This window comes from Bradysia coprophila, unplaced genomic scaffold (genome assembly GCF_014529535.1).
Source record: "Bradysia coprophila strain Holo2 unplaced genomic scaffold, BU_Bcop_v1 contig_232, whole genome shotgun sequence".
NCBI classification, from domain to species: Eukaryota; Metazoa; Arthropoda; class Insecta; order Diptera; family Sciaridae; genus Bradysia; species Bradysia coprophila.
The window spans coordinates 10770788-10783544 of record NW_023503493.1 but is presented as its reverse complement, the minus strand read 5'-3'; the positions used below and the strand labels follow the sequence as shown (position 1 = coordinate 10783544).

General features: G+C 38.3%; 2 protein-coding genes across 3 annotated transcripts; one reads left to right on the top strand and one right to left on the bottom strand.

Moving 5' to 3' along the window:
* Nucleotides 1-182: 182 nt before the first annotated feature.
* LOC119076565 (PHD finger protein 12) lies at nucleotides 183-3525 on the bottom strand. The gene is made up of 9 exons (XM_037183353.1): nucleotides 3156-3525; nucleotides 2911-3092; nucleotides 2417-2832; nucleotides 2177-2352; nucleotides 2026-2100; nucleotides 1023-1960; nucleotides 813-963; nucleotides 521-744; nucleotides 183-443 (listed from the first exon to the last, which is right to left on the bottom strand). Exons 1-9 carry the CDS (start codon nucleotides 3201-3203, stop codon nucleotides 278-280), a joined length of 2376 nt encoding a protein of 791 aa, XP_037039248.1. The 5' UTR covers nucleotides 3204-3525; the 3' UTR covers nucleotides 183-277.
* A 4128-nt stretch (nucleotides 3526-7653) lies between these two features.
* On the top strand, nucleotides 7654-11118 carry LOC119076564 (pickpocket protein 28-like). 2 transcript variants are annotated; one of them, XR_005087655.1, is made up of 6 exons: nucleotides 7654-7928; nucleotides 8599-8690; nucleotides 9025-9264; nucleotides 9346-10139; nucleotides 10207-10447; nucleotides 10516-11118. XR_005087655.1 is itself a non-coding variant. In XM_037183352.1 (6 exons), exons 1-5 carry the CDS (start codon nucleotides 7848-7850, stop codon nucleotides 9797-9799), a joined length of 807 nt encoding a protein of 268 aa, XP_037039247.1. In that variant the 5' UTR covers nucleotides 7654-7847; the 3' UTR covers nucleotides 9800-10139; nucleotides 10207-11118. The 2 variants fall into 2 exon arrangements, 1 of the variants encoding a protein (XP_037039247.1); XM_037183352.1 differs by having other exon boundaries at nucleotides 9346-9597; nucleotides 9658-10139; nucleotides 10207-11118.
* The last annotated feature ends 1639 nt before the right edge of the window (nucleotides 11119-12757 follow it).

The window sequence follows — 12757 nt, the reverse complement described above, 5'->3', positions numbered from 1 at the left end:
ATTAGAATTGTTTGTTTGCAGTTGAATCAGACTGATAAATCGAGAGCCCAACGGCTAGTCGCGGGTAGATATGGTTGTATGTATGATCATACCATATCATACCATATCATACATCATCAGAGACTCTGTCAAGACTATGTAGCCCGTGCAGTCAACACCAAGACCAACAAAAACGCTTGGAGTGTAATAAACTTTGTTTTATTAAAACCTATAATAGTACTCATGTGTTTCAGTTGTACAATGAACATAGTGTAAATCTTCTCATCTATTCCACCATTTAGAATTCATCGTCTCCATCATTCGCCAGAACAATGGAAAACACATACGAAACGCAACCGAATCGTATCAGCGAACCATGTGTTAAAACTGCCGTACCTTCCCAACCGTTTATCATTGGCGCCTTAGTGTTGCATCCACATTTTGGGTGAGCTGGCAGCGCTATTCTGTTTATGAGAGGAGAAAACGTCGAAAAATGAGTTTCAACAAAACCACTTTCGCGACCACCGAACATTTAACTCACCTCGGCAATTCGCCATTTTTCACCTTCTCCAGTCGAACGACATTCCGTCGCTTGTCGATTATCGAACGCACCGATTCGTACAACGATTTCTGATCTTTGCTTTGATCGGCCCGAAGTGGTGGTGGTGATAACGCTGTGTGTTCGGTAAAATCGCAGGTGTACCACTGACCATTCACTTCGGTGCCGAATTCCGAGTAATTGAGCAATTCGTATGTTTGTGTCACCTGCAGAACGGTAATGATTAGAACCTGGTGGTGACAATTCTCCATAAATGGAACAAATGGGAAATTACGTCGTCATAGAAAATGGTCGCGTGTTTGTTTGACACGTATGGACATTGACTGACTTTCCGTAACTGCACTTGGCTGCCGGGTGATGTGCCAATAGTTAGACTGCGATACCGCATGTAGACCGTATTTTCCGATGAATATTTCGTGAACCATCTGCGTGAAATTGAGATTAACAATGAGGACAGTCACAAAAAAGTCAAGACATCACTCACCGTTTGCCATTCAACACATCCCCAACTGGCGTCAGAATAGCTCTAGCTCGAACTTTCGAATCACGCATCGGTTCCTGTAACAGATTTGCCACATCCATGGCTTTCTGCTCATTTGAACGATAATCATCGAAACCATTGCTCATCATACCATCCTCCAACTTAATTCTCTTGGCCTCGTATCCATCAACATTGATCGGACTGGGCGATCGATCGATTCTACCGTCTTTGTTAGGACTAGTAAACTCGCGCGATATTCGTTCAATGTCTTCTTTTGTCAACAATTGACTAGGTAACGGTACACTGCGAACCGGTTTTTTAAGCAGTGCCTTCAATATAGCCTTATTCGTGCTCTCCTCCTGGTACTGTCGCACCAGATCCTGGTTTTCGTAGAGAATCTCTTGTAACTGTCGATAAGCCAACTGTTTGATGAGCGTTTCGTCTAAATTTTTCAGTTCTTCGTTGACTTGATTCAGAAATTCTGAATGTTTGAGCTCCTGTTCCGTGTCTTTGGGTTCTTCCGCTTTCACCGTCAGCTCCGTATCGATATCCATATCATCATCTTCGCGATACTTTTCGTTGAATTTATCAACTTTGCAGTTAGCATCTCTGATCGCCTTCAAATCCTCGTCGATCATGCGGCTCAAATCCTCAGGTACCATTTCGTGGCAGATTCCGTTCCGGTAAACATTTTCGCACCGTTTTACCTGACGCAGCGACGGCAGCAGTGTCGGTCGATTTTTGTAGTGATATTCAACGATGGCCGGCACCTGAATACGTTCCTTCGGTGCCGATTTGATTTTGTAACGAAACGGAGGATTTTTGCAGTGACTCTTACGAAGGAATTCGGCTTTAACTGTTTCGTGATCCAGTGGACCGCTGAAGCGATTCCACAGTTTGATGCGTTCCGTCGCTGATACGGACGATACGAGCTTCCAATCCTATAATTTGGTGCATTTCAGTTAGTCAATTTTGAGTTTTACCGGGAAACGAGTTTTCCACTTACGATAAATTGTTCAGGATGATTGGGACACATCCATAATCCAGTCGGCAGTGCGGTTAGTGGTGGATCGAGACAATCCTTCGGAGAGACGAAAAATACTTAGAACTCGATGTACGGTAACTACACTCAATCGGACTACCAAAAGTTGACTTACCTGATGAAAATATAACGGACAATAGTCGCACGCTACCAGCGGAGCCTTTTTGCATGATTTTCTGCAATAGAAACATGTTTTGGCCGGCAACGGCACCATTCCCTGTGCATCTAATTCGTGTGGCTTATTCTTCGACACTGTTTTGATCTTCTTTGACCCATTTTTGGTTGGTTCAACTGTAATTGGCATTGGTTTTAGTGTTTGCACAACAGTCAATGCAACGCCAATTCAATTACTCACTCTTATCGCCGCCCGGAAATTGAACGAAAATGCTCATATTCCGCGGCAACTCGAATTGACGAGGATTCAGGATGGCTGCTGCCTTGATCAGTTCATCGAACGGTGACTTTGTCTTTTCCACATCGTTCGTTTCAACTATTAATGGTGGTGGCGGTACGGATTGCGGTTGCTTAACACTTTTCTCACTCGTTCCGCTAACGCCAGACAAATGCGAATTGCTCCTTTTCCTCAACTTTCGCGTTTCACTTGACGCATCGTCGGCCGTCTCCTCATCAACGACCGGAGATTTCGTGCGATCAACATTGGATGCTTCGGGTTCCAACGTCGCGACATTCGTATCAGCTTTTTTAGTCATGCGACAATTTAGACAGAGCCATGTACCGCTAGGAATGTCCTCTTCACGCAATGGTGGATCACTGAACGAATACAGTTATTGAGTCCGGTTCGACCTTCGTAATACAAAATTCTGAGCGCTACAAAAACCGATAACTTACTGGCAAGTCAGATGAAAAGACGACGGACATCGATCGCAACAAATTAATTCGCCACCTTCTTCGCAGGCATCACAACTGTCACGGTTATGACCACGACCAGGCCGTTTGCAATACGGATGTGACTTCTTGGCATTTGCTTTGAGATTCACTTCGTCGGGTGGTCTTATTAGTTCTTGAATTGCCTGCGGCGAAATGAGAATTGCGGTTGATGATTCAATCATTCATTAGCAAGGCTGGACACTTACATTCATTAAACTTCCGCTCGACTCTAGATTGTACTCATACTTTGACATGGTTGGACTTGTGAGATAAAAGAAATATTTCGCATTCACCGAGCAAAGGATGTTCAAAAAAAAGATGTTCAGAACTGACAGCTCACGTCAATTCAACAAAAATAATTCGATTGGCGGGATCAATTATTTGGAAATTTCGGGTTGAAAATTGACGTTATTCGATGGCAAATGTCGTATATGAAATTATTGTTTTCGGCTATGTAGCAAGTAAATTCATATTAAACTCCGGATGCTTTTATAATAAGGGAAATATAAAATAAACTTCTCTTCAGATGAGATAGTAAACCGAAGCGCGACACTACCATAAATCAGACGCTGAACCGAAAATTTAATTTAGTTGCGTTCACATCCGTTCCAGCAGAGAGGTAAAAACTGGTTTCGTTCATTTTCTTTATTCGAGAGGATAGGCGCGCTTCAGAAATCATTGTGATTTTCTGATGCTGTGCATTGCAGAATATGACCACATCAAATTATCAACTTAACTGCTTAACTAGAGCTCTCTGGAGTGTTTTCAAGATTGAATCTATACATATCACGTAATCTATTAAAAATCCAGTTTTCGTGGGAATTTAGTTGATCCGAGGCGAAGTTAAGGTCAATAAACACACGCACACTTTTCACTTTTATCCCGAGTTTTGTAATGGATTTCATTTGTTAAGGCGTTTTCTTTTGAAAAACAGCCTACCGAAATCGGACGCATTTTCCAGTGGCATTTTTTTATATGTGCCTAGGAAGGTATTCGACACTAGAAGCCAAAACCACGTTCAAAAAAATTCTTCGAAGCTCGTGTGGCCAGCGAATATTGACTGCTTCTCTGCATTGAGTTAAAAACAACTCTAAAACTAAACAATGAAATTGAATGCATATGTTAGGAGATAATACCACAGAAGTGAACATCTTAAAATAAAAAACATTTTTAACTTCTCTGTAAAACATTAAATTTATGCAATGTGTCTACGGATGCAAATTTTTTAGCTTTAAATGCATAAGCCTAAACGGACTGCAATAAGAAATGAACGATTGTAAAAGAAACAATCCAATCAGGCATAGATTAGGAGACAATACCGTAGGAAGTAGGCAAACATCCAAAAAATAATTGGAATTTTTAACGACATCCTAGAAAAATAGTTCTGTTATCTTGTCAGCCTGATCTCCCCAGAAAATAATCATGTCCGGAGCGTTAGCGGAGGACTTGACGCAGTCTAACTTCCAAAAAAGAACGAAGAAAATTTTTTGAGACGCGGCAACTATATATAGGCGAGAATTTAAGTTTCTTTCCTTTGGCCTGTATCATCATAAATCCTATTCTATCTTATTCTCGCTTCAAATACGAGCAAAACGAGCTATCACTCGACTATGTAGCTTTAAAATTGCCGTAGATACATCGTTTTGAAGTTGGCACTTTTCATAGTATAGAAAATACACCAAATTGACTTTTTCCAAACAATCAAAATCTTTCAACTTACTCTGTATGTTTCTATCTATCTATCTATCTATCGACGGTCGGAAACTAGTCAGCCAATCTCCATAAAATTTTGCAGGAACCTCAGGGTGGACATAAAAATGAATATGTGATACGCCATTACCCCAGGAAAAACCAGAATTTTGTTTTATTGGTCTCGAAGTGGTTTCTGAGTGTGGTTTTCGAGGGTCGGCTGGAAACTGGAATTTGACTGGAAACAACCAAAATTTTACCAAAAAAATCTGCGTCGCATGTGGCAGATAAATTTTCTTGCTGGTCTGTTCCTGAACATCTGCCACTTTGCGACGCAGATTTTTTTGGTAAAATTTTGGTTCTTTCCAGTCAAATTTTTTTTGGTAAAAATTATTTGGCAGATGATGAGAAAACCTAAGCCAGTTTGTTTGAACTAATTGTGTGTAAAATTTAATTTTTGCGTAACGAAGCTGAAAGCGTCAACTCTAGCGATATCATTCATTTTAGAAATTGTATTTCAAAGACTGCGTCACACTTTTCTCGAAGAGATTTTTGTTGGGATTTTGATATCCTTAAAAACTAAAAGTATTCTACAGTGTCGTGTAGGGTGTCATTAGAAAGGTAATCACATGTACATACTATTGAGCCGAATAGAGACTTATTGGGTTTAAAATTCATCCACACTGAAATATGTGCAGTTGAAGTTTTCAACCGAAAAACACTGAGAATTCACACTGTTCTTACAGGAGTTTCTCAATCAAGTAGTTATTGGTTTCTGCTTTTTTGTCAATCCCGAATTATTGTCAAGTTGTGATGTTCAAGCCAAGATCGAATTTTTTTCCGATTTTAGATTTTTTTTTTCTATTTTATTATCTTTGTCCCATTCCAGATCTGAATTCGTCCTCCCTAGAAAAATTGCAGATGACACTGTTATTCCCGAAAAAATGTTACAATGAGGCTGTACCTGAGGTAATTTTAGATGAATTGTGGAGCTACATAATGTCTGTAATGGAATTCTATATAATTCTGTTGATTTTGTTGGAAAATAGTATGGTTTAATGTCAGTATTCTTTGACCAAAAATTTGTTGCTATAAAGCTCAAAATGATGATATTACATTGCCTAAAATCACATAATTACTTTACCACAGAAAATGGCGTCATAATTCAAAATGGCGACCAAAATAAATAAAAAATTACGAACAATCTGTGTAACATAGGTATTTTTTACCTAGTTTTGTCGGCAGAAAATTATACCCTTTGATCGAATATATTATGACAAAAGCAGTCAGACACAAGGTTCTGAAAGAACAGGTTAAGACACTTGCGAAGGCGGGTGAAACACAAATCTTGACAATTCAGACATGTAAATTGGTTGAAAAGTCAACTTGAAAACAATTTTTTTTTTGTTAAGTTGACATCGTCATACAATTGTTAAAAGTTTCATATGTGCAGAATGAGCACCAGATGAATATCACCAGCTGGATCTACTAACACACACTTATTGTATGATAAACAATCAAAACACATTCTTAACAATCTGTTTACTTCATTCATACGTGTTATCCGCGAGTAGATGACGTTAACGTAGAAATGTATTGTGTGTAGGTTGTCTTTGAATAGTATACGATACAAAGTGATTTTGTTTGTACACCAGCTGGTGATATTCAGCTGGTACTCATTCTGCACATATGAAACTTTTAACAATTGTATAAAATTTTCCAAACCTAGTTGGCGCTACAGGAAAATTTTGATCACACCGCCTTCGTGATCAACTCGAAAGTGTCTTAACCTGTTCTTTCAGAACCTTGGTCAGACACACCTTTCGGATTGATTTGTTTACTGTTTTTACCAATATAAGCTCTATTGTTTTATGTAGTATATCTCTCGTCTTCCCTGCTTACTTTGACGAATATAATTTGCCAATGAAAATTATAGTTGGTCTTTCGTAAAATAATCCATTACACATTTGCATACACCACAGATATATAGCAGTGCTGTATAATGCATTCATTTCGGTGTGATTTTGATTAAATGCGATGACACATTTCACATTAGATTGTATATTTGCTTCAATAAATGCATAGGATATAAGCTCCAGCACGTAATACATCGTGACGGAACATTGGATTGGTTTTACACTTTGTCGTCATAAAGCGATATAATCTACAATGATTATGGTTAGGCGTTTGATGATGACATTTTGTATCAATCTGTTTAATAGTATACATTACTTACCAATGGGAGGGTAAAATGATTGAAATGGTATTTTTTGTTGTGAGATTTACCGATCGAGGCGAAGCCGAGGTCAGTATACACAGAAGAAGAATCGTTTCTGTCATTTGCCCTGTTGGTAAGTAAGATTTTTACTTAAAAACTTGATGTTTTTGAGTAAAATAACTAGAATCTAAAACTAAAGTAGCAGACTCAGTCTTGTGGTCATATGTGGTTGTACTAATGTACTATTGTCGTTGGTGAAACGTAAAAGGTGAGAATTGAGAATAATCAAATCGTTGACGTTCTTATTCCGTTCTTTCAATACTTTCTCGCACGGCAGAGTAAAATAAACCAGGCAGGAGCGGTTTATTTTCGAAACGTCAAATAAGGGACCTAATACACGGGATGAAAATGAACTCAAATGAACACTGACATAAATTGAAAAAATTTATTCGCAAAATATCAAGGGCTACTAGATTATTCAGGTCCCTAGTCAAACAAGCGCTCCTGCCTGGTTAACTTTACTCTGTCGTGTTTCTCGACATATTCATTAACAGACTTCGAATGATGCTGATAAATTAAATTCGTATGTAATACAACCGGAAACCATGCCACAATGATATGAATCACTTCAAAGAATAAACAAACTTTCTTCAATTTCCGTGAAAACTCATGCTTTGCCGGGGGAATGACTGAAAACCCCTTTGGCATGTAGCAATGTAGTGTCACACTTTTTGCATTGGATTCGTCGTTGAATGAAAATAAATAAATGAGAAATGAATTTAGTTCGTTCTTGCACCTCGTAAGGTGAACTCGCTAAGAAATAGAAATTAAATAGTTGAACTGTTTGTTACAGGCATTAAATGTCTCGCTATCTGAGGACGTGATTCTGTTGAATTGTGAAGTTCAGTCCTTTTTTGGGATTTATTGCGATTTTTCCTAGCTGCATAATATAAAAAAAAATATTGTGCTAGTATCAGCTAAAGGTGGAAAAATGGAAATAGAATTAAATTCCATGCATAGAGGGGAACGAATTTCCGTTAACGAGTTAGAAGTTGAACAGTTGGTCAAAGAAGTAAGTTGATATTAAATCGTGCAAATATATTAAATCCACGTGTGATTTAGCATCGTATTGTTCAGGTCCACTTGTGTGTACCCTAAGTTCTATAAATTTCCCAAGATTTGCCCTATAAATTTGTTCGAGAACAGGAAATATAGTGGACCATGATGACGTCCGTTATTTTTAGGACTGACCTCTGGTTACTTCAAACTTGTTAAGCGTCCAAACGTGAACCGAAAAAATAAATGTAAGAATTGTCTAGTGACCATTTTTATTTTGTCGCTTTTGCGTTGAAGTGTCTGGGCCGTTGATCTGAGGTAGTCAATACGTTTTCAACGGATTTAAGGAAACGAATGATGCAACAGGACAGATAATGTCGGAGTGAACCTGGTTTGTAATTATCGTAGGAATTCGTTAGGTGACTCTAAAACACATCTGTCAAGCAAACGGAGCCAAGACTGTAAACTTTGGAGAGGGATGAAATGCCCCATTTTATGGTCAACTGTGGTGTGTCACCCCAATACCCTCTATTGGGCACCCGCGTATCTGTACCTGCTTGACTTCCCCAAAGTTTACATCCTTGAACGGAGCAAGACTGATTTTTTATCTGATGTCCTTCAGATATTGAAAATTTCATTTATAATAAGTAATAATTTCGCTCTTCCCTCTTCACACTTTCTACTAGACGACACGCAGAGTATTAAAGGAGTACTGTAACAATACAACAATTCATGGATGTAAATACCTTACTGCACCAAAACGGCACTGGACTGAAAGGTTATTGAAAAATGTCTAATATTATTTTGTTAAATAGCTATACTTTCATAACTTACCCTAATGGTAACAGCCGAGCTTGATAACAAAATTCCAATTTAGGTACAAGTTAGGAACAAGATTTTTCCTAAGTAGTGTCAGGATATCGCGACTTCGTCGCGAATTTAATCGTCATTTAGGAAAAACTTTGTTCCTAACTTTTGCTAAAAGGATTTTTTGGCGAATTAGAGGTTTCAAGCACGAGCCGGAGGCGAAGCCTTTAAGCATGCATTAGCAAAATAACTATTTACGTTTTGGTGATGTTTGTTTGTTTGACTAACTTAAAACTGCATTGCAGATTTTTGTGGACTATAGTTTTTGTCGTGTTAATTGGTCTATGCGGGTTTTCTATCTTCAATACCTGGTCTCAATGGAATAATAATCCAGTCAAAATGAGCATAGGCGGTGAAGAGTCATTAATTTCGGAGATCCCATTCCCAACAGTAACTGTTTGTTCGGAAACTAAAGCTCTCAAAAGCTTCCTAACTGGAACTTTCAATTCATGTCTCTTGGACAGAGAAAAACTTGATGATATTCAGTAAGATCCTTTACGTGGAGCGAGAGAAAGACAGAGAGAGAGAGAGAGAGAACAAATAATTTTCATTTGTTCAATTCACAGGTGGACTCGATGCGTCGCTGTACAGCATTTGTGCAGTCGCCTACCTAATGAGTTCGAGGACGAAAATGCAAACGAATCCATTTTCAAAGATATTGAGGATATGGCACCTAGTATGCTGGAGTCGGATTCTTGGGACCATGGATGGAGTGGTACGGGTTCATTAAATATCGAAACTATGACTGATGTGTTAACGGAAGAAGGAATGTGTCACTCCTTCAATACTCTGAACTCACATGAAATTTATACGAATGAGTAAAATGTTGATGGAGACTCTCAAAAATACCGCAGATAAATTTGAAAATTGACTTTCAGAATGGCTCCTGGAATGATGATTGTAACAGGTATTACAAGTATATCCAACTGGAATCCAGATAATGGATATGATGAAAGTGATTTCGATAGTTGGAAATATCCGATACGAACGTATTTAGCTGGACACGTTAATGCATTGTGATTGGTACTTAGGCTACCGGATGAAAGCAGAGGATATTCATGTTATGGTAGTCATGTGTCCGGTTTCAATATATTTCTACATGCTCCTGGAGAAACTATCAGGTCGTCATCTGTATTGTTCCGAGTGCCATCTTCACAAGAGGTAACTATTTCCGTCAAACCAAAGTTGACGAAGACTGCTGAAAGTCTTACGAGCTATACACCTGAGCAACGGCGATGTTTCTACAATTGGGAACGTCGACTCAAGTTCTTCAAGATCTACTCACAAAGAAATTGTGAATCCGAATGTTCAGCGGAATACGTATTGAAGATGTGCGACTGTGTAAAATTTTCTATGCCGAGTATGAATTTACTACCGCGTCAATTTTTCATGCCGAGACCTCGGTGTTAACTCTTCTCTGATTTCAGGAAGCAACACAACTAAAATCTGTGGAACAGCAAAGATCGATTGTTATATCCGGCACGAAATGGTCTTATTCGGAGATGGTGCAGAATTCATTAATATTGATGCTAATGCTTCGTTGCATCGTCGATCATGTAATTGTTTACCGTCTTGCCTTTCCATTGCATACGATGCCGAGATGGACCGATTGAATGTCGACGATTCAAAATCGCTATTGTTTGGACCGATCCAGTTTGATGAAATAGAGTACGGTGATGTCAGCATAGAAATGATGTAATAAATCCGCCCGTCTTTTCTTTTTCAAACCATAACAGAGAACATTCAACATTTGTGTCGGTTTTCTTTCGGGATCAGTATGTGGAAACAGTTATACGAGAGGAGCAAGGAACGCTTTACGATTTTTTAGCGGATTGCGGCGGTTTACTCGGCGGCTTTATGGGCATCTCAGCATTGAGCATTATTGAAATTATTTATTACGCAACGTTTCGATTGTTCTGGTCGTCCAATCAGAAGGGCAACAGGTTGGGAAGCATTCCAGTAGTGAACACTTCTGCTGACGTAGCGTTTGACAGCATTTCCATCAGTACTGGAAACATTCCTGTAGTGAACACTCCTCCTGAATTAGCTAACAGCAGCATTTCCATCGAGATACCATATTCCGATTGAATAATAATCATTTAAAATACACTTTCATCTCCAATTTGAAATAATTCTTAGGCTAAAAGTATTGGGTCATGGTCTACTCGAGAATATATTTTCTTGGATTTTCCCGAATTTTCTTGAAATTTTAAGAAAATATTTCCCCGAATGTAGGTCCTGATAATGATTGAGTTTGAGTGGCCTAATAGAATATATGTAATTTCACTCAAACTCCCGCTTCAATTGTATTCTAATATGTGTAAATTATGAAAATAAAAGCAAAGTTAATTGAAATCCTATTTCTCTATCTTTCTCAATTGACACGCAATGGTAAACTGCTCCTATTTCAATGGAGTGGGACTTCTCTAATTCATGTAAGTTTTGTTTTTTGGGAACTGAGCATAATTATTTACAAATAACAAATAAAAAATGACTCGAAACAGGTCGATCATATTATATCTGACCTCGAAACCTGATTTTCCTAGTAACGAAAACCTGACCTGATCTGAACCTGGTTTGGGCGTGATGTTAGGTAATCTAAAATTTGCATAAAATTTCTTCAGGTAACCTTGAGGCCCACTTCTCAAGGATGATAAAATTAATAAATTTCTCCTAAACCGAAAATCTACCCAAGGCTTTGCCATTACGCTATACCCTAAACATTTGAACAAAGAAAACTGAAAGTATTTCCCGTCATTATACTGAAATACTGAATTTATCGCGCTGTATCTCGATAAGGAAATACTGATTCTACCACTCCTTGTCTTGCTTTTGTGTAAGAAAAATGATGCTTCGGTGTACAAAATATTGTGTACAATAGGGAACGTCAGATTTTGTCCGATTCCGACTTCTTTATACCCAGCTAGCGACGTATTTCAATCGCTATGCATCCAAAATTACTCTAGGCCAACCAGGTAAGTGGTAAAGAACAATCACACAAAGAAGTGACCCTCAATTGGCGTACAGTCCGACTAACTTCGACATTTATGTTCAAATTACAGACATTCAAAGATCTCTATGTGAGATACCGTCAGTTTGGTGTCAATATTCTCGATAATCCGATCCCCGTGGGAGATTTACCATGGCCATAACAGCTAACAAATGTACAATTATAGAAAAAGTATACCTGAGTCCATACAAAAGAGCCAAAACAGGTGGGTAAAGGATTATTTGTATACTATTCAGCATCCAGATTGCGATTTCCAACATTCAATTCATGAGGTCCACTTATCAATTCCTGCAGTTCTCGAGTTCTTATATTTCATTTGAAAATCTTACTTGTGTCCATGCCTGATAGTTGATGTAATCTTGTTCGAACCGCGGTTTTCATGGTGGAAAAATGGGAAAACTCCAATATTCCGAATACAATCCGTTAATAGCAAGATGTCTCGACAAATTTCAGATATTTTTTGGGTAGTCGAGATACATTTTTTTATATTTTTCCAAAATTTCGACAGAGCAAAAAAAAATTGGCTTTCCAATGAAAGTACAGAACAGGTATGGTCGATTGGCGAATTCGTCTTAAACTCACTCACATTTTATGTCAAAATAATATGAAAATGAGTGCGTTTAAGTACGAAAATCAATTTTTTATGTCCATCGGGCGGACAATAGACCATACCTGGTTTGCAATTTCATTGGGATTTTCTGAACAGAAAATCCAAGCCAAAATACGAACGGAAACCCAAACGGAAATGGAAAGTCTGACAGATTCCCTGAAAAATAATTAAATTCTGACTGCAACAATCTGCAAGGAATTAAACAAAATGTCATTGTGTAGCGCATGATCGCAGGAGTCCAGTAAACCAATTGTTTTCTCCAGCGGTAAGACTTTAATATCATCGATATGTCACATTTTCAAACGCTTATCGCTCAGCATATATTGGTCCGATTGAGAAAACCATTAGTGTACTGCAT